Source organism: Leptodactylus fuscus, chromosome 7 (assembly GCF_031893055.1).
Source record: "Leptodactylus fuscus isolate aLepFus1 chromosome 7, aLepFus1.hap2, whole genome shotgun sequence".
In the NCBI taxonomy this organism is placed as follows: domain Eukaryota; kingdom Metazoa; phylum Chordata; class Amphibia; order Anura; family Leptodactylidae; genus Leptodactylus; species Leptodactylus fuscus.
Window position 1 is genome coordinate 147,928,457 of NC_134271.1, and position 27,979 is coordinate 147,956,435.

At 43.0% G+C, this 27,979-nt stretch overlaps 1 protein-coding gene across 1 annotated transcript in view; it reads left to right on the top strand.

Moving 5' to 3' along the window:
- Positions 1-27,979, top strand: part of LOC142214630 (SLAM family member 9-like) — a 66,687-nt gene that overhangs the window by 21,358 nt on the left and 17,350 nt on the right. The window contains exons 2-3 of the mRNA XM_075283568.1: positions 23,157-23,474; positions 27,399-27,656. Of these exons, the coding sequence (XP_075139669.1) occupies positions 23,157-23,474; positions 27,399-27,656 (576 nt within the window). The remainder of the gene's footprint in view (positions 1-23,156; positions 23,475-27,398; positions 27,657-27,979) is intronic.

Below are 27,979 nucleotides of genomic sequence, written 5' to 3' on the forward strand. Positions count from 1 at the left end.
CCAATAACAGGGTGGTCAATAAGCTGACTAGGAGTATGTGTGTTTTTTTTGGGGGGGAGCAATTGAAAAACTTAAAAGGGATATTTTATTTAAAGACAAAAGCTTGGGAGGACTGAGCTTCCCAGATTTGAAGGTTTTTATTGGGATTAATTTGGTGGTTTTTTATTTAAAATTAGTAGACAGGAATAACAAGGTGGGGGGATTATGCAGGTACGCCTGCGGTTCCGTGCTTGGAAGGCTGGGGTGGCTAGCCCAGGACGGCAGGAGGCCGATAGCATTTATTTGCGCTCCTTGGTACTTGGAATTGGAGCGTTTTGTAAAAAAGCACCATTTAAACATATATGAAAAAAGTGTGTGCGTCAGTAATAAAAAGTTGCTGAAAAGGGTTTGCGGGTCTCAGGACTTATGTCCGATAAATGGCTTGAACACTGAAAAAACAAAAAAAGCCTGGAAAGAGGTGATCAGATACGGTCCAACTAACAGGCAGCGGGACCTGGCCTGGATGGCCGCTCAGGATGCAGTGCCTGTGAGAAGTATCATGCACAGAAAAGGGTTAACACCATCTGCCCAGTGCCCGTACAGGGAGTGCGGGGGTGACGAGGATTTGAGACATATGCTATGGGAGTGTGGCAGGGCAAAGTCAATTTGGAAAAGAATGAATGGGTTATGTAGGGGCTTATTGGGGATTGAGTGTAAAACTTTTTTGTTTGCATTATTTGGTATGATATGTTTGGGGGGAGTGAATGATAGGGTATTATGGTTATTTTTGTGTTGTGTGCGTGAAACAATTTGGGATGCAAGAAACTTATATACGTTTAGGCATGAAAGGGACCTGAATGTGGATGATTGTGTGTATATGTGTTTAGACAAGCTTAATTTCTTTTATTTATTGGACCAACATAAGGGTCATGACGCGGAGGGGATCTGGAAAAGGTTAAAATGGAAAGACTGAACCAGATAATGTTGTTGTGTAAAATTGTCTTTATTTTGTTGTGAAATAAAAAAGAATTTAAAAGGAAAATTATGATGATGACGACAGTGCGCCCGTTTTACGGGCTGTGTATTTGTCAGTGCTGAGATAATTTTCTAAGAAAAAAAAAAATCTCTGCTTCATTCTGGGTGCTGTTAGGTAGGTAAACCCTGAACTGTCAGCTCTGCACCAGGACTAGGAGCAGTAGAGACTGTTCCAGCCTGAGGAGCTGCAGCAGGTTTGGTCTCTGAGATAGCCTTATTTACACTGTCAATCTTCATGGGTAACACCTAGCTGTTGCAGAAGCATGTTCAAACTTCCTTGGTAACTCCTAGCTGTTGCAGAAGCAGGTGTATTTGCTGACCTGGGGTGAGTTAACCCTTGGCAGCCTTGTTGTTTCAGCAGTACTGGTGCTCCTGGCCAGTGAGCTTAACTAGCAAGGTTTAGTTGCACCCTGTTCACATTGAGTACTGCACCGCACCACTGCCTGTGTTTGTTGCACTCTGTTCACAGTGAGTACCGCGCCGCTCCTCGGCCAGTGTTTGTTGCACCCTGTTCACATTAAGTTAAGACATACAGCCGCCCACTGGGCCTGTGGACCTCGCTGCAGTGTTCTGCAGACTAGAGGTTCTGTCATTTAAAAAACATTTATATATATATATATATATATGTATGTATATATACACAGAACCGTAACACTAATCTTCTGTCCTATTTGTGTATTAAAGCAAAACTTAATTTCTTTTTTTTTTTCAGATTCCTCTTCGATAACAAGAAGCCAAAAAGATCTTGGTACAATAAATATTTTCCGTTTGATATTATCCGGCATTGTGTTACTTATCACCGGTTTTGTCTTCCGTCATCATATAAGGAGTGAAGTTATAAAAACCCCTGGTGGACACTGAAGATGTCTAAGAACCTCCAGTACAAGGAGGACTGGGAGCCATTTGTGTTAGGTCCAGGTCCGGTGTGCTTCAGGTTGACGTTCTCACCCACGACCTTCATTCCATAGATGGACTTTCCACCAGTTCCATTGTGGTTTGTTAAAAAGTGACTTGTTCTCCAACACAGGGAAGACAGAAGTGTAAGAGAAAGATGATCAACATTTTATATGGACATTTTGCAAATTTCTGTTTATTTGATTTTTTTTAAAAAAAATAAAGGGATTTAGATTAGATTTGGTTTTTCATTTTAGAATTCCAGACTTTTTAAAATTTGTTTGTATATTTTTGTATTTTTTTTTTTTTTTGTATTTCAATGATAATAAATGGAATAAAATCGGATTGATGTGATATTAGTTTCTGCAATAGACATGAGATAAATATACATCTTATAAGGTCGTTGTGAATTTTTTTGTTGCAGATTTTGCTGTGTTTTTTTTTGGAGCCAAATCTACATGTGGTTACAGAAGGAATGGGGAATATAAAGGATGCTTTTACACTTGTCCCTTTTGCTGAGTCCATATCTGGCTTTGGCTCACAAAAACCACGGCAAAATTTACCAAAAAAACCCCCAAAAAACAGTTTTTCTACAACATGCAACATTGCCAGTATTTTATGCTCTTCTAATAATTTTTGCATTTATTTTTGAGTATTTTTCTGGTGTTGCCCCTTCCCTGGTATACTGTATGTGTTATTATTATTATATTACTGCAGCTGTCGCAATGACTCGCCCTTATTTCGTGCTGAGTCATGGTTTTTCATGTTATAATTGGTTTTCATTGTCTTCGTGTGTTTTGATTGTTTTTTTGGTTTTTTATATTTTTTGTGTATATGTGGATAGTGAGCCTTTTTAGAGGTGCCAGATGTAGGTTTTAGGTTTTGTTTTTTCCCAATATGGTTTTCGCCATATGCTTTATATGCTCGTAGAACTGCCATTTTCGGGAAGACAGGGATACCTAATCTGTATGGGTTTCACGGTGTTTCTAATTTTGTGTTCTTTTATGTGGGTTTTTTAAAAATATATATATATATTTTTTTTTATACTGCATTTAATGGACCCTTAGGGGGCTTTAGACCTCAGGGAATCACTAATGCAATTCATTCCTATTAGAGATGAGCAAGTAGTATTTGATAGAGTAGGTATTCGATCGAATACTATGGTATTTGAAATACTCGTACTCAATCGAATACTACTCACAATTTGCAGTAAAGATTCAATTCAGAACCAGCGTTGATTGGCCGAATGTTATACAGTGTATAGCATTCGGCCAATCAACGCTAGTTCTGCAGGAGGCGGAGTCTAAGGTCGGACCACAATTTTTTAGTTAAAGTAAGGGCCAATGTACTATTTCTTATGGTATCTCCACCCCATCACTCCATTGCCCATTCATCAAGGTGCAGTTTGCCTAATCGTCCATGGGTCTGCCAGTCTAGCCTATACCCAGTGACTACAACCAACAGGTGGACAAAAAAATCCAACATAACATATTTTGTTTTGACCAACTTTAGTTTATGATCGAGTATAGACCAGGACTGGGCATATTTGCTGTGGTGCTCTGTAGATACCTCTCTAACAATTCCATGAAGTTGAAAGCTATATCATGAGAATCACACTTCGTGTCCTCTACAGACTTCCTGTTTTTCCGTCTATGTGGTCAGATTGCGTCTGTAGATCCTGTCGCACTGCAGAAACTCTCATTTCTCAGCCATTACTAAATAATGAAGATGTTGCCCTGCCTGCTGTTCCTTATGGCGTTGGTTCTTCAGCCTTGTAAGTATTATATTTTATTATTAGTTTATCTGGTATATCTGGGACAGCCAATATGGCTGCCCACCCCTCAAGATTATTGCTTCCCCACATTGGCTTTACTAGAGAACAAAGCAGATTTTTGGTTCAGAAGTTCAAAAAAACAATTATCAAGACCTGTTTGATATAGAATGGGGATCATGCTGAGTTTGTGGCGGTACGTGTATATTTCCCAGGTTGGAAGCAAGACGGTTGATATTGGGTCTACCCACCCTTTACAAAAAGGCCAATAATTGTACATGGACTCCACTGTTCAGCACCAATACTGTTGCTTTGGGCTAATATTTCCCCTGATGTGCTGGAATCGCCAGCTGGTTACCTTTATGGTCTTGTAGCTATGTAGATATTATGCCATGCAATGTATGCCGTGTAATTGGCTGTCTACTGGTAGTAAAGTATTGTTGCTAGCTAGAATTAGCCTCTTAGGTTCTATTCACACAACTGGAATTCATGGCTTCTACTTTTTCTCAGATTGGAAACATTGATCTGTTTTCAAAGTCCCAACTCTTCCATTGAAAGTCAATGGGTTTATGAAAAAAGTGGTTGCCACACAGAATGCTGACTCAGCAGGAACAGGACGAGTGAATATAGTTTCATAGTTAGAAATGTTGAGGATATATCATTGTAAGAAGTGTGTTATATTGTAACTTATGTAATGGTATGTGTGATGGCATAGCTAGTGACATAAAAAAATATGCACTTTGAAATGGGCAGATCAGCTTGTATTGAGCCAGGTTCAACCCAAATACTACAAATGGTTTTGTTTTTTACAATACCTAACAAATGGAGATTTGTCTTGGGGGAACTAAAATAGCCGCTGCATTTTACTATGTGGTCTTTTCAGCCATAAGAGTATTCTACACTATGTTTTATAGATAGGTTCCTAGGAGCCCTGACAGTATTCTACACTATGTGTTATAGATAGGTTCCTAGGAGCCCTGACAGTATTCTACACTATGTTTTATAGATAGGTTCCTAGGAGCCCTGACAGTATTCTACACTATGTTTTATAGATAGGATCCTAGGAGCCCTGACAGTATTCTACACTATGTTTTATAGATAGGTTCCTAGGAGCCCAGACAGTGTTCTACACTATGTTTTATAGCTAGGTTCCTAGGAGCCCTGACAGTATTCTACACTATGTTTTATAGATAGGTTCCTAGGAGCCCTGACAGTGTTCTACACTATGTTTTATAGATAGGTGTTATGGTTCTGTGGACTAATATAAAAAATAGTATTGTAACCACAGAACCGCAGGTCACTGCAGTGAGGTCCACAAGCCTCTGGGGCGGCCGTGTCTGAGCAAGCTGCTGTACTGCGCTAGTGTGTACAGGGGCAACACACATACACCAGTTGATTTACCTGGAGAAGGGAGGCGGTGCAGCTCCTAATGTGAACAGTGCTGCAAGGGGAATTCCCTTCAGTTAATCTCACTGGGTGAATGGTGTGTGTGCGGCTTTGATGTGTAGTAGCTGCTAAGCAGGATTCACTCCAGTTAATTTCACTGGGTGAATGGGTGTGTACGGTTCTTAATGTGAATTAGCTGCAGTAGCCGTGCACCAGTAACCTTTACTGGGAGACTGCACCAGAGTTTAGGCTGCAGCCCAGGCTGCCAGGGGTTAAACGTCACCCCTGGTCAGGAAACACAAAACAAGACTCCTTAACCACTAGGAGTAGCAGTGGCGGAAGACAAAGCAATAGGCAAACTAGAGAAACCACACCTGCTGCAGTGCCACGTGCTAGGACAGCATCTGCTGCTCCAGAGCCCTAGTGTGGAGTTGGCAGTTCAGGATTTTACAGGTTCTACCTAAATGTTCCCAGAATTAGAGACAGAGGTATCCCCAGACAGAGGCCTAACCTGTCACCTAAGATTTGCCGGAACCTAGCCCTGCGGTGTCATTCCCTGGTTTGAGTTTAAGTGTGAGTGCCGGGCGGCAGAAACTCAAACTATTTAAGGGGAAGTCCCCGCCCAGCAGGGCGGTGCCCATGACCTCACCAGACATGCTCTGTGTGGCCAAAACGGGACTTAACTTCCGAGCAGCTCTGAAATGTCCGAGCATGCTCAGTAGGGGGAAAACTGGACATATACTTCAGTCGTCTCACTGCATGAGGGAGAGAGTCGGACTGAGCTGCAGGTGGCGCTGTGCGCCGGGACGGAGACCTGCAAGAACCAATCCTAACAATAGGTTCCTAGGAGCCCTGACAGTGTTCTACACTATGTTTTATAGATAGGTTCCTATGAGCCCTGACAGTATTCTACACTATATTTTATAGATAGGTTCCTAGGAGCCCTGACAGTATTCTACACTATGTTTTATAGATAGGTTCCTAGGAGCCCTGACAGTGTCATACACTATGTTTTATAGATAGGTTCCTAGGAGCCCTGACAGTGTTCTACACTATGTTTTATAGATAGGTTCCTAGGAGCCCTGACAATGTCATACACTATGTTTTATAGATAGGTTCCTATGAGTCCTGACAGTATTCTACACTATATTTTATAGATAGGTTCCTAGGAGCCCTGACAGTATTCTACACTATGTTTTATAGATAGGTTCCTAGGAGCCCTGACAGTGTCATACACTATGTTTTATAGATCGGTTCCTAGGAGCCCTGACAGTGTTCTACACTATGTTTTATAGATAGGTTCCTAGGAGCCCTGACAGTGTTCTACACTATGTTTTATAGATAGGTTGCTAGGAGCCCTGACAGTATTCTACACTATGTTTTATAGATAGGTTCCTAGGAGCCCTGACAGTGTCATACACTGTTTTATAGATAGGTTCCTGAGAGCCCTAAGAGTGTACTACACTATGTTTTATAGATAGGTTCCTAGGAGCCCTGACAGTATTCTACACTATATTTTATAGATAGGTTCCTAGGAGCCCTGACAGTATTCTACACTATGTTTTATAGATAGGTTCCTAGGAGCCCTGACAGTGTCATACACTATGTTTTATAGATAGGTTCCTAGGAGCCCTGACAGTGTCATACACTATGTTTTATAGATAGGTTCCTAGGAGCCCTGACAGTGTTCTACACTATGTTTTATAGATAGGTTCCTAGGAGCCCTGACAGTGTTCTACACTATGTTTTATAGATAGGTTGCTAGGAGCCCTGACAGTATTCTACACTATGTTTTATAGATAGGTTCCTACAACAAGAACACCCAGTTAGCAAAGTATCTATAAATCCCTTGGAGGATCAACAGAGAAATTGTATATCATAGCATTATAAGATTCTCCAGATTTATTTGATGTGAAATTCAGATATTTACTAAAACAGGAGAGGTGACCTGAGGTGAGGTCCTCTTTAACTGCACCATCCTGCCACCTACTAATCCTGTATACTTACTTTGTATCAGGCGTCATCTTTGGTGATTCTTGTCGATGGGAAAATGTATCTGGGATCGAAGGAGAAGAAGTCATTCTACGTGTCCATCAAGCAGGGATCACAGCGATCAACTGGGTTTTGGATCCCGAAGGAACTTTTATTGTCACCACTGAACCTGGAGGATATATTGATGACATTGATGTGGCAGAATCATATAGGAGAAGAGTAAGAAGTGACGCCGATGGATCCTTACACATCTACTACTTGTCACTGCAAGATCGGGGGATCTATAAAGCAGATATACGAATATCGGCGGTTGTGGTCTGTGTGCGGTTTAATCTGACAGTCTACGGTAGGTTATATATTATCTTCAATTCTGTCTTAGCTCTACTCAATATAAATTAAAGAGGATGTCCAAGACCCATGGGGCATTGATACTGACGGCCTATCTCCACCATAGGTCATCAGAATTGGATCAATGGGGGAACATCACCCAGACCCAACACCAATCAACTGATTTGGCTGCAGGAAACCATATACAAGCTGGGGCAGCTTCGCTTGTATTGAAGTGAATGGGAAAAATCAACCGTATTCCATGACCTTACAGTATTTTCAGTAGACACTATGCATTCCGGTAGTGAGTGAGCGCCTCCGAGCATCTGCAATACCCCTATATGTTCAATAAAGTTCCAGATAGTGAAATTGTGCTTCAAACCTCACCTATGTCCTCTGCTCACCATGGTTCCATCTATGATCCAGTGGACAGTATGGTTGTATTATTTATGTATACAATATAGTAGTATTACTTACTGTATGCTTATGGAGCATTGATACAAATACATTATAGGAGTATTATTTATATTTACACTGTGGCCAGTATAGAGGAACTGTGTACTGTATTTTTATGGGGTACATGTATAGGTGGGGGAACCATGCTAAATTTTTGCTTTTGTTGAAAACCGCCATCTCTTCTCTGTAAGGAGTGAAGCAATAAGGTCCAAGTGATTTTATTTACCAGGCGCTTCAGTACTTGGTGTTCTAGTTCTGTGATTTTTCTTGGATGACTTCTTTGTGGCGAGACTATTGCTATTATTGGACATTTCCCCTTTCTGAAAAAGCTTTTCAATCTTACTTAGAAATCTTCTGAACAAAGGTTTCTTATGACAGTGTCATGCTAAATTAGCCCTAGGATTTAGGGCACACTCAAGGGTGCCGAGGTGAGTGTAAAGCAGTGATTCCCAAAGTGGTCCAGGTGGATCCCCAGGGGTCCATGGGAGACTCGATGGGAGACTCGTTAGATCTAATCTTCACATTTTTTGACGAGTTTTGGGAATATGGAAGAAATGTAGCAGCAGGGGGTCCACCGAAACCAGTAAAATTTTAAAAGTGGAACTACGAGAAAAAAGGTTTGGGAACCTCTGTGTGTCTAGTCCCGGTCTTGTTTCTCTTCACTTTCTAGTGACCAACGAGGCCTCTCCTCTTATCATTCGCTCAAAGACCAATACTTTTGAGCCAAAACCAAAAATAGCTACAAAGGGAATGGGAAATATACAAGAAATTCTTATACGTCTACCTTCTGCTCAATCCACTCCTGGCTTGGGCTCAAGAAAACGCAACAAAATCTGCAACAAAAAAAGCTTAACTTCAAATGGGGCAAATAATTAAAAAAAAAATACTCACCTCTACCTGGTCCACCATTTTCCATGGCAGCACCTGGTTTATGTCAGCAGTTATGTCCAATTTGTCGTGATATAACCAAGTACAGGCCTCACATGATGGCACATGAATGGTGACCTCAGTTGGGAGACCTATAAACAACAGTCACTTCTGTAAACAGAGAACTGGGGAGAGGTGAGTATAATGTCAACAAAAATATTGGCCCCATTTGCAGCACCTATGAACACTACAAAAAATAGGAAACCATTAACTGACCTCAGGGCTTGTGTTAAAACTGAATTTTAAGAAGATTAATTCCATTCAATAAAGAAAGTTTGTTCCACTGTACAAGTAGCCATAGGAGGACTTGTTTTTTTGTGAGATGAGATGTTTTTTAATGACACCATTTTTTTTGGGGGGGGGGCAATAACTTATTGATTAAACTTTATATGAGGGCCTAAAAAATTATAATTTGTAGTGTTGCTTTTTAACGCTTTAAAGTTTTTTTTACATTCACCATACAGCATTTGTTACTTTTAGTCTACGGATCGGTACGATTACAGCGATAACTCATTTATCTTTATATAGGTTTTACATACAATTACTAATTTTGCAAAATCCAAACCCATTTGGGGAAAAAATAAATTATCTTTGCATCACCAACTCCTGAGAACATTCTTATTTTTTTGTTGATGGCGCAACAGGACTTATTTTTTGCTGGATGAATGTTTCTGATAACCTTTTTTTTTCAAATAGAGTTCTAAGGACAATAGTATGACCTTTTAATAATAGGAGTGCCATTACACAACAATAGTCATGATAGTAGGAGAAGAATCCTGTATATAATGAGTGTTTCTTACTTGTCTTTTACACAGAGAGATTATCCCCTGGAGACCTGAGGATCACCGGCACCATCACCAGGAATGACACTTGCTCCCCGGCATTGTTGTGCGCTGTGGACAAACCAGATGTGTCTATAACATGGAGGAATATTAACAGCAGTGATGTCAATGTGACCGGAGGTGTCCTGTATGTACCACCCAGTGAGGTGAACCTCACCTATATCTGCACCGCAAGTAACCCTGTCAGTAACGTCTCCAAGTCTGTGATCCCCAAGACCTACTGTGAGAGAGGTAACTCTATCTACTTACTGGTGTCAGTCATACTACTGCCTATGTATACCCTTCATTTCCTGTCTCCCGTCTCATATACAGTTGTGAACATATAAATAGGTCGTAAATATAAGACAGTCTGCCCCCAGAACACAGAATAACAAAACAATCCCCACAGGTATATAGGTCGGGGTCATCTGAACCAAACAGTGTTTTCCCCTTGTGAATTGTTGACTCCATTGCCGATATGTATCACTGGTTTTGTCAATATTCAAATGAGCCCTTGGAGCAATGAAGGTGTTTCCATTACTCCATAGAGTAGAGATGAATGAACCAGACTAGATCAAACTGGGTTCAATCCAAATTTTCCAAAAGCTTCAACCCAACCAGAACCTGAAGTCTTGGGAATTCATTACTCATGAACCTCTATTATTCTCAGGGATCACTTCATAACCCAGAGTATAATATGTGGAGGTGCAGTAACATAATGTACAGGTATACTCACTTTCCCTAACCTCTCTGGGGCATCCTCATGGCATCCAGCTCTTCCTTGGGGCCTTCTTCTGGTCGGTGATGAACAAGTTTGGGCGGAAATGAATCATTAGGCTGGAACTTCCTGGACTCGAAATGATACAAATCTTCAGGTTCGTCTATCGCTACCAAACTGGTAAAGCAACAGTGCCCTCATCGCTCCAAAGAGCTCATTTATGTATTGACAAAAATAGGAATATCGTAGCAACCGACACACCGATTCCCAAGAGGGAAACAGAAATTGATTCAGGTGACCATACCGATGTGGGTTAATCTGCTGGGTTCTGGTGACAGACTCCCTATAACCGTGAGCTGAAGTTTCTAGTGGCTACTAAGGGAGCCTTCATACGGAGTTACGCTGCGCTCATTCTGAACGTAAAAATATGTTCAGAATGAGCGCGTAAAAAGCAGCTTCCATTGATTTCTATGGGTGCCGACATACACGCGCTACCCATTGAAATCAATGAGAGGCCTTTTTGGTACTTTTCCCTTATCGGGCCAGTATCGCAGTTCAGCATCAGCATCGGGACATGGCTGGCACTGGAGCTGTGTATAAAGGAGCAGCAGATCACAGGATGCCAGAGAGAGGCGCCCAGACCCTGCCCTCACTTTGCGGTGCAGAGAGGATGGTGGAGCTCGGCCTGGTGTGAGTGGTGTGCCACCGTGACTTCACCATGTCTTCCCGACAGTGGACTGTGCAGCCCGGCCGCTGACAAGCTTGTGCTCACGACAATCACCAAGTCAGCCCACATCCCGACCCCGTCACCATCCTCTCCGCACCACGAATGAGGGCAGGGTCTGGACCCAGATGGTGATGGGGTCGGGACGTGGTGATTGTCGGTGAACATAAACTTGTCAGTGGCTGGGCTGCATGTCCCAGTGCCAGGAGGACACAGTGAAGCCGGACGTCACCCCCTGATGCTGCAGTGACGCGCACACAGCATCTGTCATGGTGGCACACCGCTCACACTAGGCCGAGCTCCACCATCCTCTCCGCACCACAAAGTGAGGGCAGGGTCTGGGCGCTCCTCTCTGGCGTCCTGTGATCCGCTGCTCCTTTATACACAGCTCCAGTGCCAGGCAGCATCGGGCCAGTAGTCAGCAGTTCAGCATGTCCCGATACTGATGCTGAACTACGATGCTGGCCCAATAAGGGAAATGTACCAAAAAGGCCTCCCATTGATTTCAATGAGTAGTGCGCATATGCAGGCACCCATAGAAATCAATGGAAGCTGCTTTTTACGCGCTCATTCTGAACGTGTTTTTACGTTAAGAATGAGCGCAGCGTACCTCCATGTGAAGGCTCCCTAAGGCTGGTTGATGACTGTGCTGCAACCGGCCTACCGTAAATTAAAAGCACAGGCGGCACATGAGGGACCCAGGGACCCATGAACAGGCCGTGCCTCTGTGGCTCCTTCCATTAAATGAATAGGAGCCACGGAAGCAAGGACCTAAAATAGGACAGAAATAGGACCTGCTCTATATTTTGGACTGTCAGCCCACACACAAGACCGTAAAATTCCCGGTCATGTGTACAAGCCCATAGGAAAGAAAGGGTCAGTGTGCTAGCCATGAAATACATGGACAGCACACTGACCACCGCCATGATTATCTGCAAGGGTCCTGAGCCGAAGCTTCTGATCTCTGATGTCCATGATGGTATAGACTCAGGAATGAATTTTTGCTTTGTTATATTTTTCAAAAATATCTTAATAATTCTGTATTTTTCAGAGTCTTCCTTGGGAACACACCAAACTGATCTCGCTACAGTATATACAATACGATGGGTACTGTCCGGCATTGTGTTACTCCTCATTTTCTGTATCTTCATTCATCACATAAAAAGTGAAGTTCTACAGACCTCTGGTGGACACTGAAGACTCTTCTGGGAGAAATCTTTTTCTCAAAGTGAATATTTTGTATTTCCTTTTTATACTTAAATCATCTTTTATAGAGATGAGCGAAGAGTAAAATGTTCGAGATTCGATATTCGTTTGGAGTAGCCCCTCAATATTCGACTACTCAAATTGAATATCGAATCCTATTATAGTCTATGGGGCAGAGTGAATTCAGAGCCGGAAGACGCCGCAGGGACGCTGCACGGAGAAGACTTCTAAAGGTAGGAGAAGAACCAGCGTTGATTGGCCGACTGTATAGCATTCGGCCAATCAACGCTGGTTCTGCATCAAACTTTTCCATTCAAATAGCGAGTGGTCCTCGATCGAGTACGAGTATTTCGAATACCGTAGTATTCAATCGAATACCTACTCGATCGAGTACTACTCGCTCATCTCTAGTTATAAACAGTTTAGACATCCGAACATAAAAAGTATATAGAACTGACTTACAGAACGGGGCGCGTCCGATGGTTATGTATTTATGTATTATACATTGTATTCATGTACAGCTATATTTTGCATATTTCAGGTTTTGTATGAATTTGTGATTTATTAAAAATTTAAAAGTTTTTAAAAATTCTTTGCCTCATCACATTCTTACACCTTTGGATTTTCTTATTTCTGTCTACAAACCAAGTCGTGTTCTGAAGATCTGCGATTTTTTTTTTGTGGGACTGTAGGCTGGAATTTTTATTGATACCATTTTGGAAAATTTATGGCGTTTGGATCCCATTCTATTAGATTTTTGGGGAGAGACAAAAAACAGCCAAAAATGGCAATTTGGGCGTTTAGATTTTTTTCCTGATACAACTTTCACCATATTCAATATATATATATTTTTTTTAATGTTTTAATCACGCAGACATTTTCAGAGTCAATAACTAACATGTTAATTTTTTTTTTTAAGAAAGGGAGGTGGAGGTTATTTTTTGTGGGTTTTTTATATGTAAATTTTTTTTTAAAAAAAATCTTGTTTAAAAATCTAAGTATAATAATTAGAGATGAGCGAACACTAAAATGTCCGAGGTTTGAAATCCGATTCGAACAGCCGCTCACTGTTCGGCTGTTCGAACGGATTTCGAACCCCATTATAGTCTATGGGGGGAAATGCTTGTTTCAGGGGTAGGCAAAATTCGATACAATTATACTTACCAAGTCCACGAGTGACGGTCGGGCTGGATTTCCCTTGAAGTCTTCTCCCGGTGCAGCGCCCCCGCGGCGTCTTCCGGCTGGAATTCACTCTGCCTAGGCATCGGGGCCTAGGCAGAGCCGACGGTGCATGCGTGGTTGGCTCTGCCCAGCCCGACGCCTTAGCAGAGCCGATGGTGCATGCGAGGGCATGCCCGCGCATGCGCCGTCGGCTCTGCCTAGGCCGGATGCCTAGGCAGAGTGAATTCCAGCCGGAAGACGCCGCAGGGACGCTGCGCCGGTAGAAGACTTCTAAAGGTAAGAGAAGAACCAGCGTTGATTGGCAATGTATAGCATTCTGCCAATCAACGCTGGTTCTGCATGGAACCTTAAACTTCGAACAGCTAGTAGTGTTCGATCAAGTACGAGTATTTCGAATACCGTAGTATTTGATCGAACACTACTCGCTCATCTCTAATAATAATGTTTAATAGATGGACAACCTTTATAACCAATTCTGGATTGGGTATATACATGCAGGTGGAGGCACTATTGCTCTGCATGGACATACCCATACATACACAGCTATGGGAGCCGGGATCAGAGACTGTTAGAGATGCCGGGTCCTAGAGGACCCAAGTCAGCTCTCCAGTTATTGGCAGGAGGCTGTATTCCTCCTGTATCTGGGACTATTTGTATCAGACCCAATTACAGGGGAAATAAGCCACCTCACCAAAACAATGGTGTTCAAAAATTAGTTGAATAACCCAAATGATAAAAATGTTATAGCTCGCAAAACCGCGAATGCAAAAAATCCCCAAAATGTGTCTGGTCCTTAACCAGATAAATTATCCGGTACTGAAGTGGTTAAAGAGTGTTGTTATAAATAGGCTTAGTTCACACGGGAAGGGGGGGGGGGGCGGTAGGGCAGATTTTGGCACTGAGAGTGTCACTCTCGGGCCAAACCCTGCCTGCCACGACTGTCGCAGCTTCCCCCTCCAGAGTAGGCTCAAATGAATGGGTCGACTCCGGAGGTTACATAAACCACCATTGTGAGGGGGCGGATTATGACGTGGATTACGTGCCATAATCCGCCCCCTCTGTGCCCGTGTAAACGAGCCCTTAGAAGACTCTAGAAAGGGCTGAAAGTATCGAAACCATTTCTGAGATACTACTACCTCTTAGCCACTAGGGAGCTCTAAAATACCACACAGTCACATATTGTCTTGCTCATTTCATAGAAATTCTAAAATATTGTCAAAACCCCTCAGTCCCCTATAATTGTAGTTTACTATGTCATGACATATCCATCAGGTATATATATATATATATATATATATATATATATATATATATATACACACCATATACCATTAGTACTAGTATCCCAGGAGAGTATATGAGTGATGCACTTTTATGAATTTCTGTTGAGCATAAACTTAATGGTATGTCTAAGGTGACAACTTTTGGCACACAGGACGGTGTTACCTCCTAAAATGCGTAAACAGTTCATTGTATCTATCTATGGTTGTATTCTCACCCACATGGATTTGTAATTTTTTTAAGTTTTTTTTTTGGTTTCCATCTGGTAAACTTAGGCTAGACAGCCTAAACCAGATTTATCATCTGGCAGTCACTGTGATAAATCTGGTGCAGTATATAAGGCCAGGGCTCAACGTTGTGTCAGCAAGACCGCTGTGTTTTACAGTTCCTGCAAAGTGGATGGGGTTCTGGCTAATCTCAGCCATATATTGCAAAAAGAAATCCACCGCTGGGACAGAGTAGGCGGAGGAAAACTCTGTGGGAAAAAAAAAGTGATGCGTTTTATTTGCTGCAGCTCGATAAGTGGGGCCTTAACCTAAAACAGTTTTAGTAAATTTGCCCTTACAGGGTCCTGTCAACAGGGATTGCCCAGGGCCCTCACGGCTTAAGGGGCACCCTGCAGAACTTCACTGATGAGGAAAAGTAGGTTTCTGTTTGAGGGATGCCCAAGCGGACACCCCGAATGGAGAGTTGAATACAGAGATGAACCAGGTCTCAGGCCGTGGCCCCATGTGGCATAGACACCGCGGTTTTCCCTTGGCGGAATGGCTGTGAAAAAAAACACCGAATTTTACATAGTGAATCCTACCCCCACGGTGCAGGAAAATATGCACAGCGACCACGCAGCCATTTCCAGAACCAGACTTTGTGAAAAGCAGCACAGGAAAAAAACGCAATGTGCTGCTGCTGTGGTTTTTCCAGCAGCAATTTTTTGTGTGGGACGCAATGTGGAGCCTTAGCCTAGAGGGGCTGTCCAAGATAAAGATTTATTTTACATATATGAGGCTGGCCAAACTGGGAAGCTTCTGCACTTTCAGAGGCTTTCTTGGTTGGTCCACTTAGTAGTTGTGGAGACCTCTATAAGACCCTGCCCTCCGGACACATGTGCTGACTATTAGTTTGCTACTGCTAGCTTGGCTTCCGTTTTGTGTTCCTATATGGTTTGTGACCTCTGGCTTGCTTCTTGGATTCACTTTTTGCCTCTGATTCTAATGTGATGTTCCTGGCTGGATTTTTGACACTTGGATATTGCTTCTGTCTCCTGTCTCTGCTTAGTCGTTCTATCCTGGTTTTGACCCTTCTGTACGACTTCTCTTCTGCATCCACGCCACTTGGTTAGATTACTGGATTTTGTGCTGGTTTCTGTAGCAGTCCATTTATCTGATTGGTAACAATTCAGATCCCCAGATCCAGCAAAATCCATCTCTCCTTGCGGTGAGCGCTGGTGAAGACGTCTGGGGGTCTGTCTTGGCTCGCAAAGGTATGCTAGTTGTAGATAGCTGTCTCTACCGCTCGCAGGTATCAGCCAATTTCTTGCTGTTGTTTTCATTGTGGCCTTGCATATGCTAACTAATCATAGTTTAAAATAATTACATGTGTATTCCGTTACTGAATTGTGTCATTGGTACGCTATCTTAGAATTTAGGGGCCCACTCGAAATCTCGCCCGGGACCCCATTTTGCCTAAAACTGGCCCTGCCTGTCAAAAAAATAAAGGAAATGCAGCTACGTTTGTACTTCCTCCTTCAGAGTCACTCGGTACTTGATCACTCTGGGTGATGTATAAGTTACGATGCTGCTCCTACTACTACTAGTGATATCGCTCCAGCCCGGTGAGTATTTCTTCTATATGATTGTCTATAGTGGATTTATATTCTGTATAGAGCCGTGTGATGGGGGAGGGGGATTGTGAGGATGTAAAATGATATCACGTAGAAGCTCAGGGACAGATCCAGTGTATGGTATGTTGTCATATATACGTTTTAGGCATTATGACAATGTATTATATATATATATATATATATATATATATATATATATATATACCGAATTATGTGATTTAACCCTAGTGTTACCAGTCAGAGACATGAATCGAGTTGTAGTTGTGTCTAATACTTATATTACACAATAGTATCTCCGGCTGCCGACAGCTGGTGATCCACATGTGACTACCGAGCCACCGGCGGGCAAGCCTTGCTGTAGGAGGACCGGCTGTACATGACTATGACTTCACTATTGTAATATGCCGCTGCCTCATGTATATAGCAAAATCAGGTACGGTGGTGCACATACCCTACTGGTCCACATTACAGACCTCTACACACCCCATGTGCTACAATATGGGACAGTATGTTTAGAAGACACCATATGGGCACCTAGAATGCTTCATACGGGAGATTATCTTCCATGATATATTAGGGAATGAGTGATACATCAGTTTTTGAAGTTGATACATTGGAAGTATCTGAGCAACTTTGTCAAAAACCAAATTGTGATCCCTAGGTGACTGGGTCAGATGGATCTCCAATGCAGCACTAGTATCTAGTGCCTATTAAAAGTGGTCCCCAAATGGAAAAATAGTGAAAAGTTATAGGACTATGGGCACCTAAGTCTCATGTGTGGATATATTGATGGCGATTCGGTATAGCTACCCCCTCCCGACTGGTACCACAGAGGAGATACTTTAGCACAAATTGCTGGAAAGGTTACTTGTGGCTATTATGGAAAGGTTTCAGTATATATAAGGTATTAAGGTTTGCTCTATATGGGGCTGTGGAGTTGGAGAGTGTTCGGTGCCCTGTCCTGTCCTGTGCCTACAATGGGCATTAGAACGTGAGATCTTGACCATGGGGCAATAGAAGCCACCTGGTGGATCACATTTTCCTTCAAGGGGATGACTGTGTGCATGGAGGGCACCAGAATACACTATAGGAAGACATCAGTGGGGTGTTCTGGGCAGTGCTTTGTTAGGGGATGTTTTAATAGGAATTGAAAAATATATTTTCACATGACGGATATGTCATCTCTGACACCATAGAAGCTTTCGGTATGATGGAGTGGCCTTTTCTGTGGACTTTGCATAGATTTGACTTTGGGAATGGTTTTATTAGTTGGTAGCATTTACAGTATTGCAAAACCACAGCTGAAATTAAAATAACCGATATATACACTGAATTTCCCCATCCGGGACTATTAAAGGACTATCTTATCTTATCTTATAAGGTCAGGTTATCTAAACAGGAGTACAAGGACTAGCCTTTAATATTTTCATACCAACTATTTAATATACAGATACTGACTATTAAGATCAGAACAGACACAAACAATAAGAGTGTGGACAAAATATTGCTATCCATGGATGATATGTTTCTAATTTTGGGAGATTACATTTCTGTGCATTTGCAAAATTTTAAGGAATCAGAATCATTTGGCAGGAGGCTAATTTTTTATCTTTTCAAGTGGACATTTCATCACCGATTGCCCCCAATTTGAACTTGTGGAATATTTTGAATTACTGGGAATATTATTATTATTATTATTATTATTATTATTATTATTATTTTATTATTATTGTTATTATTATATTATTATTATTTTATATTAATAATAATAATAATAATAATAATAATAATAATTAATATTTCTGGGATGCTATATATAAAATAAACTCAATTACAGACTAATTTTCATTAAATGTTTTTGGAGATTTAAAATTAATGTGTAGCCATATTTTCTTACGTGTTTATTAAATCCGGTGAACATTATTGCTGTTTTTTCTAATCTGTTTTATTTTCTATTTTTTATTCCATTTTCTGTACATAATTATGGGAGCAGCCATCTTGGCCAACTCCAGGTTTGTGTTGACCACATACTGTATAATATTCCTTTATTCCCTCCTACTTTAGCCCCATACGTCCCCATACACTTCAGTGTCCCATTATGTCAACCCCATCCATCAAAATATGGGGCATCACCTATTTTTGTACGTTTTCATGGATGCCCCCATACACTCAAATATAAAACGGGTGCCCCTCAGGTGCAAGATTTTCATGAAAAATAAAAATTTTTATGGCCGATTTGGTTCATAAAATGACTCCAAAGGTTTGTGTGGTCCATGCTGCTGCTACCACTAATATTGCAACTGCTGTGCAAACCCCTGAAAATACTAGTGCCCCTCTTGGTAGTAAGTGTCACACAGTGCCCTAAAAAGTAATTGTGCCCAGTAAACAGTGTTTTTGATGGTAAGGGAGCCCTCCTATGTCTCCAATAGTAATAATGTTACCCAGAGTACCCCGTTATCAGAACTGCCCCATTATGCACCTATAGTAATAATGTTTCCCAGTGTGCCCCTGTTGGTAACTGTGGGAACCATAGTGTCCCTAATAGTAATAATGCTTTTCAGCAGGGGCGTAACTATCAGGGTTGCAGCGGTAGTGGCTGCTAAAGGGCCCGGGGCATGTCAAAAGTTCGCCATGGGTCCCATCATTCCTAGTTACACCACTGCTTTTCAGTGTATCCTCAAAGAGCCCCTTCAGTCCCAATAGTAATAGTGATCCACCAGTATGCCCCATTAGTAATAATGTCTCCCATAGAGCCCCAGTAGTAATAATTTATACCTATTAGTAATAGTGACTCCCATAAAACCCCAGTGATATAATGTGTTCCCATCAGATATACACAGTCCAGTCACATTAATGTGACCACCTGTCAAAATCCAGAATAACCCCCTTTGGCAGAGCGGACCACTGCGAGACGTGCAGGAAGAGAGGGGATGTTGTGATGATGGTCACTGGGATGTTGAGCCATGCCGACTCCTGTGCTGTGGCCAGCTGCGCTAGGTTACGCGGTTGAGCATCCATGGCGCGAACAACCCGATCGAGGTGGTCCCACAGATTGTTAATTGGGTTCAAGTCCAGGGAATTTGCTGGCCAAGGGAGTACGGTAAACTCATCCTGGTGCTCCTCCAACCACGCACGTACACTGCGAGCTTTATGACACATCGCATTGTCCTGCTGGTAGACGCCATCATCCTGAGGAAAAACAATTCACATGTGGGGGGGAACATGGTGCACAAGGATAGATGCATACTTGTGTTGATCAATCGTGCCTTCCACAATGATGAGTGCACCCAGATGGCTGATGGCACGTGCCTTCTGCCATTGGTTATTTAACGTTCACGTCAAAAGTAGGCGGTGGTCACATTAATATGACTGGACTATGTAGACTAACCGTAGAGTAATGATATGCCCCCACAGAACCCTTAGTAGTAATAGTGCCCATATAACCCTTAATTGTAATAATATGCGCCCCTTTTGGCTAAGATCAAGTGTAGTATCTGTTCTTATCAGAAGCAGTAAGTACGTGAAACTGCCGGAGGTGCTGGACTAGGGCCGACCGTGCAGGAGTAGACCGAACGCTGTGGAGATGGGTATGGAGAAACCACTTTGGGCATGTTGCTGGGGGATGCAGTCAGTAATCAGTTCCGCCAGTGGTATGGCATGGGTCACTGTAGGGGACTGACAGAACGCTGCTGACGCTGGCAACACGACCACCTGGCGCTTCGGTGCCAGTGGATCTTGGCTGGGGGCCGGGGAAGCGCTCGAAGGCCTCTAGTGTTGTGCCCTGGGGGCAGAGTGGACCCCAGGGTGCCTTAGACCACTGGGCATGGGAAACTCACTGGTTTTCAGCACATTGCGTGGCACAAGTTCACACCTTTTTGAGCACCCCACTCGCTATGCCTGGTTTACCAGTGCAGGAGAATTTTTATAGATCCAGCGGGTAAACCGGGCTCTTGATGGGCACTTTACCACTTATTTAACTGTTTTTTCACCTTTTTTTGTCCACTAGTCACTCTTTTTTTGTGTGTTCGATGAAGGGATGCTGTACCCTTTTGGGACACCCCCGACGGTCGTTTGGGAGGTGAAGTCTGTAATGGGCTTCCCTTCTGTCTTTCTTGGTGATCCACCCTGGGTCGACTGGGGAGGACGCAGGTATTCGGTCTGAGTCCAGGAGTATCCTAGGTGGTGGCAGCCCAAGGAGAAACTGGACGAGGGTCAGTCCTTAATACCCTAGGTGGTGGCAGACCAAGGGGGAAAGGATGTTTGAGGGCTTTCGGCTGTTAGCTCACTGGTACTCGACTCCGCTTGGCGCCTTTTGGGCCTTGTGGGGAAGGGTAAACGTCGGGAACCCCCTTTCCCATTTTTTTTAGTGGCACTCCCACTTTTTTCGTGCACTGGGTGTTTACGTTGGCACTGTGTGAGGCCTTTGATTAAAAAAAAAAAAAAAAAAAAAAAAATGGATCCATTCACTTCATAGGGAAACTGTTCTTAGGATGATGCCTTGGGCTCTATTTCTTCTGCTTTTCATCTGATCTGTGGCTTTAGCTGGACAGAATAGTGTAGTTGCCTTTCTGTCCATCAAAAAGATACTAATGTGTCCATTTTCTTCCTAAAAACTGTTCCCAAAAATTGCCAAACATGGTCTCCACCAATCAGGCAGTAATCCATAGACTCCACACTCGTATAAAGATACAATAGAGCTTGTGCAATTATTCACCAAACACTCGTGCAAAACAATGGTGGAAACGTTTCGGTCAGTTCGACCATCGTCAGACCCTGTAGATGAACGTAGATAGATACAGAATGTGAGCACAGTGGAAAAGCGAATATATTACGTAAGAAAGGTTCCTCTCTAGAGATGAGCGAACACCCAAATATTCGAAGTTCGAAATCCGATTCGAACAGCCGCTCACTGTTCGACTGTTCGAACGGGTTTCGAACCCCATTATAGTCTATGGGGAACATATACTCGTTAAGGGGGAAACCCAAATCCGTCTCTGGAGGGTCACCAAGTCCACTATGACACCCCAGGAAATGATACCAACACCCTGGAATGACACTGGACAGCAGGGGAAGCATGTCTGGGGGCATAAAAGTCACTTTATTACATGGAAATCCCTGTCAGCTTGTGATTGTCGCAAGCTAACTTTTTCCCATAGGAATGCATTGGCCAGCGTTGATTGGCCAGTCTGCAGGATTCGGCCAATCAGCGCTGGCTCTGCCGGAGGAGGCAGAGTTTAAGGTCGCTGTACACCAGTCTCCATTCAGGTCCGACCTTAGACTCCGCCTCCTCCGGCAGAGCCATCGCTGATTGGCCGAAGGCTGGCCAATGCATTCCTATGGGTATGCAGAGACTCAGCAGTGTTGAGCCAGTTCTGCTCAACTACACCGTGTGCCGGTCAGCTCTGCTGTGCGAGCTCGGCACACACTCAGCTCTGCATCAACGCTGGCGTTGGCCAGCGTTGATTGGCCAGTATACGGAATCAGTATACAGAATCAGGAGAACCCTTGTGCACACTCGGCTCTGCTACATCACGGTAATAGAATGGATTGGCCAGCGCTGATTGGCCAATGCATTCTATTAGCGTGATGAAGCAGTGCTGAATGCGTGTGCTTAGCTCAACTACTCCACCGGCGTAGTTGAGCTAAGCACACACATTCAGCTCTGCTTGATCACGCCAATAGAATGCATTGGCCAGCGTTGATTGGCCAGTCTCCAGGATACGGCCAATCAGCGCTGGCTCTGCTGGAGGAGGCGGAGTCTAAGGTCGGACCTGAATGGAGACTGGTGTGGAGCGATCTTAGACTCCGCCTCCTCCAGCAGAGCCAGCGCTGATTGGCCGAATTATGAACGCTGGCCAATCAACGCTGGCCAATGCATTCCTATGGGAAAACGTTTATCTCACAAAATCACAATTACACACCCGATAGAGCCCCAAAGTTATTTTTAATAACATTCCCCCCTAAATAAAGGTTATCCCTAGCTATCCCTGCCTGTACAGCTATCCCTGTCTCATAGTCACAAAGTTCACATTCTCATATGACCCGGATTTGAAATCCACTATTCGTCTAAAATGGAGGTCACCTGATTTCGGCAGCCAATGACTTTTTCCAATTTTTTTCAATGCCCCCCGTTGTCGTAGTTCCTGTCCCACCTCCCCTGCGCTGTTATTGGTGCAATAAAAGCGCCAGGGAAGGTGGGAGGGGAATCAAATTTTTTTGGAGTTTGCCACGTGGTGTCCGTATGGAATCGAACATCTCGAACAGCCTGATATCCGATCGAACATGTGTTCCATAGAACACTGTTCGCTCATCTCTTTTCCTCTCTGAAGAACTTCACAAAATTTACTGTATATTTATACGAGTGCGAAGTCTCTCCATCGCTGATATCTACGGGTTGGGACTCTACTTCAACACTCATTTATTGCGAGAATCCCATCTACATCATTGAACACAACCAATCACACATGCATATATATCACACTGCTAAATGGTGCACTACTGCCCCCTATATGGAAATATGAGAAAAGTCATATAACAGGCAAATATTAGTATTCAATTAATATACAGAATATCTACCACATGCCACTTACTAATCCAGTACAATTACTTTGTACCAGGTGTCATCACTGGTGATTCCTGTTCACAGAGAAATGTATCTGGAGCTGCAGGAGGAGAAGTTATTCTACGTGTCCCTCAGGAGTGGAAGACGTCGATTGACTGGCTTTTATTACAAGGAACTACACGTATTGTCACCACTAAACCTGGAGGATATATTGATGATGAAGAGGTGATAGAACAGTACAAGGGAAGAGTGAGAAGTGAGGCTGATGGATCCTTACACATCTCCAACTTATCACAAGAAGATCAGAGGATCTATAAAGCAGATATACGAAGAGCAGAAGACACCTGTGTACACTTTAATCTCACTATATATGGTAAGTCGCAGCAAACAAATATCCTGAGCATGCAAAACCAATCCTGTGAACAAGATCCTCAAATCTATAAAAGTGCATTGATTTTAGATCTAACCATCTCAATGTCAAAACTAATGTCTATAGCTAAAAGCGCAAAAAGAAAGGGGTTCTCCCCAAGCAAGAACATTTGGGACACAAATATAAGTTCCAGGAGGTATGCTAACCTGAAGCATAGACACAGCACTAGGTAGTGATCAAGAGCTTCACCAGTTCCCCAAAGAAAAAAAATGGTTCTAGAGTTGCACTTTGACCTTGAACAGACACCAAGGACAATCATAAGTGTGAGGTGACCATTTTCGTAATATACCTTAGTAACCTATCTAACTTCCTATTAATAGAAAACAGGCTGTGAAGTTCCCATTAGCAATGCTGTAGCTCAGCAATGTCGGGATAACACTGTCCGTATAGCTCTACTCAATGTAATACATAGAGCTGAAGCATTTTCCAAAGATGGGGATGGTCCCTTCAAAGGGATAGAGACATCACTTGTTTAAAACACAGTTTGGATTGTGATTTTATAAGTAACATGAAGTGCCGAATACTAAGTTACTAACTACAAATTCAAGACTGTGTTTCTAACTAGTGATATCTCTAATTTTTTTTTAAGCAAGTACTTCCATCCTGGAAACATATGAAATGAGAATCTCAGCTTTGTTGCGACACGAGAACTTTTAACCAAGGTGGTATAAAACCAGAGATACGGCCATTTAAATTGACCTTTGGTAAATGCTCTGAATATTTATAATACAAATGGACTTTCCTTAGTAACAGATGAGTTAGTGAGTTACTAAGGAGAATGGTAAAGCCTGTTTTATAGTAAAAAGGAAGTTAGATAGGATACATTTCTAATAAAGCCGCAGAGAACATGGCCCAGGTATTTCCCATTTATTATAATACAACAACCTATAACTCAGTGACAGATCCTGTAATAGAGCGTCAAAGAGCCACACGATGACCACATGGAAGTGACGAGAGTTTTGAGAAGGTCTGAAACAGGAACTTAAGTAATGTTACACTTGTAACCTTAATGTGAGACAGAACCTGCCTGATACAAAGATACTTGTAGAAGCTACAGAATAGAAGACATCAGAAAGGGATTTGGTTGTTTAGTAATCTATTTACCATTTGTTGCACCATTTTCCTTCCAATTCTGAAGATAAGTAACTGAAAACATGATGTAAGGAAAGAGGAAGTATTGTAGCCTGCAGAGGACATGTGGGGGGAGGGGAAGAAGCAAAATATCTCAGCCATATGCACAGTCCAGTCACATTAATGTGACCACCTGTCAAAATCCAGAATAACCCCCTTTAGCAGAGCGGACCGCTGCGAGACGTGCAGGAAGAGAGGGGATGTTGTGATGATGTCACTGGGATGTTGAGCCATGCCGACTCCAGTGCCGTGGCCAGCTGCGCTAGTTTACGCGTTTGAGCATCCATGGCGCGAACAATCCGATCGAGGTGGTCCCACAGATTCTGGATTGGGTTCAAGTCCGGGGAATTTGCTGGCCAAGGGAGTACGGTAAACTCATCCTGGTGCTCCTCGAATCACGCACGTACACTGCAAGCTTTATGACGCGTCACATTGTCCTGCTGGTAGATGCCATCATCCTGAGGAAAAACAATTCGCATGTAGGGGTGAACATGGTCTGCAAGGATAGATGCATACTGGTGTTGGTCCATCGTGCCATCCACAATGATGAGTGCACCCAGATGGCTGATGGCACTTGCCTTCTGCCATTGGTTATTTAACGTTGACGTCAAAAGTGGGCGGTGGTCACATTAATATGACTGGACTGTGTATTTACCGAGGGCTTCAGGCTGGGTGACCAAGATGTGGATAGAGCATTGGTCCACAAAAAACAGGTATCTAAAGCAAACCTGTCAGTTTCTTTATTAGGTATGTAGAGATGAAAAAACTGAGCTCTGTAATATGTAAGGGTATGTAATTCAGTAAAAAGCAGAATAAATCCTAATAGGACTCCTAGGAGAGACAACGAGAGTCCTGGTTTCCTCATACATACGGGATGGTTGACAGAGTTCTATGTACAGATGGATACAGGGAGAGCTGTCAATCACTGTGTGTGGGCGGAGCAATTAGGACTCTTACAGTCTGACCTAGGAGTCCTGTCATGATTTACCCTACTTGAGTCCTGCTCTGAATCCTATATATATATACCTATATATGACAGAGCTCAGTTTCTCCCCCTGCTGTCTCTTGCCCCCTTCCCCCTCTCACTGTCCTTCTCTCAGGTAGGTTATCGGGTTTGCTTTACATTGCAAAAATATGCAACATGACAGGAAACAGTCAGAAAGTTGTGATTACATAATGCATACGATCAATGAAGAAACTTTGTAAAAGAAACATATAAAAATTTCCTTCCACTTTGTAGTTATAAACTCTGTGTAACTCTATCACATATCTGACTGTGCTGCTGTCTTTTACATAGATCTGACATTACGTTGCACCTCTGTCTGCTCCCGGTTTCCTTCTCTCAGTGTTAGAGATAGTAACAGGGTAAAAAATATGCAAATCTATTCTCCAGGATGTAATTAGGAGAACAGTGCCTCAGTATGACGCCCTCTAGGGGCAGCCCCCTTAACATCATTCATGACTCAGGTAAAAAGTCTACTATCATGATGCGGGGTTTATTGCCAAATTAGTTTTTCTATTCCAAAAGGAACAGATTCCCAGCTATGGACAGCGCTGTTTTGGTCTTTTGGACCTCCTCAGCATAGAGCAGGGATACTGATTTGGCAGAGTGAGAGACTATAGACTAGGGTCAGGGGATAATCGTACACATCAGGGAGAGTGTGTGCCTACATAGGCAGTACGGAGACTTACAAGTCATTCCTGCTCCGCTAGGGATTCTGGGTAAAAAATATGCAAATCTATTCTCCAGGATGTAATTAGGAGAACAGTGCCTCTATACGCCGCCCTCTAAAGATAGTAACAGGGAAGAGGAGAAGGTTATACATGCTGGATGATTTCACCCATCTGCACATCTAAGTCTTCAGGGAGGGCAGATCACATAAGTAGAAATGCATGAGAGTGTAGAAAAGGATGAGACAGATATGGCAGAGTCTGCAGGGGAGGAGGAGAGATCACACGTTATAGAGATCACGCGTTATATGTCTTCAGTGTATGTTTGAACAAGGGAGAGGAGATTCCTCATGGGCAGAGGAAGGAGAAGGCACAACACAGAATCTATGGTATTTCAGGAGAGCTAGGGATGGCCGTAGCATCATGGACGCACATCCAACATGTATTGTCTGAAAGAGACCTGACCACAGCAGAAAAGTCTGGATCTAGGAGCAGATTGTGCACTGTATACCGCAATATCTGACACTGACTGAAGGGATGAAGATTGAGGCCTAAACCTACAGCAAATTCATAACTCATGGAAACCCCCGACACATCTAAGACTCATTTCTTCCATGTCCAAGGTCTCCATAGGCTTTACTAATTGTCATTTTTAATTGTTATGTGTATAACAAAATGTTGGTCCATGACTGGTTTTAGGCTTGGGCTGGTCAACATGATAATGCATAGTGGGCCCCCGAGCTGGGGTGGGCCTGCAGCCCCCCACTCATTACATAGGCAGTGTATGGCACTGTACAATCACCGCACTACATACAGGTAGGCTACTTATAGTATCTCCACTTGCCCAGGTAACCATATAACAATCTACCCAGTTTGATGGCATCCAGTCACAGATGGGCCGACCAGTTTCCTTGCACATTCTCCAGCCTTCTCCAAGTCACCATGACCAATCCTCTTACTGCTGTTGGGACACAGACACCCCCGTCTGACCATGACCGATTGGTTTTATTCTTCAACCTTCTTTAGATCATCTTCACAATGTTCTTCTTAATGTTTCTTACACAGAGAGATTATGCCCTGGAGACCTGAGGATCACCGGCACCATCACCAGGAATGACACTTGCTCCCCGGCCTTGTTGTGCACTGTGGACAAACCAGATGTGACTATAACATGGAGGAATATTAACAGCAGTGATGTCAATGTGACCGGAGGGGTCCTGTATGTACCACCCAGTGATGTGAACCTCACCTATATCTGCACCGCAAGTAACCCTGTCAGTAACGTCTCCAAGACTGTGATCCCCAAGGAATACTGCAATACAGGTAACTAGTAGAGATGAGCGAGTACTGTTTGGATCAGCCGATCCGAACAGCACGCTCGCATAGAAATGAATGGACGTAGCCAGCGCGTGGGGGGTTAAGCAGCCGGCCAACGTCAAAGCGGAAGTACCAGGTGCATCCATTCATTTCTATGGAGCGTGCTGTTCGAATCGGCTGATCCAAACAGTACTCGCTCATCTCTAGTAACTAGCTAAAACACCATCATCAATTTTCCAAAAATGCATATTTTTTCATAAGGATTTTCAACTGCTTTTACAAGACTAATAAAACGCAGTGTGAAAACCCAGTTTAAAGAGCTTCTGCAG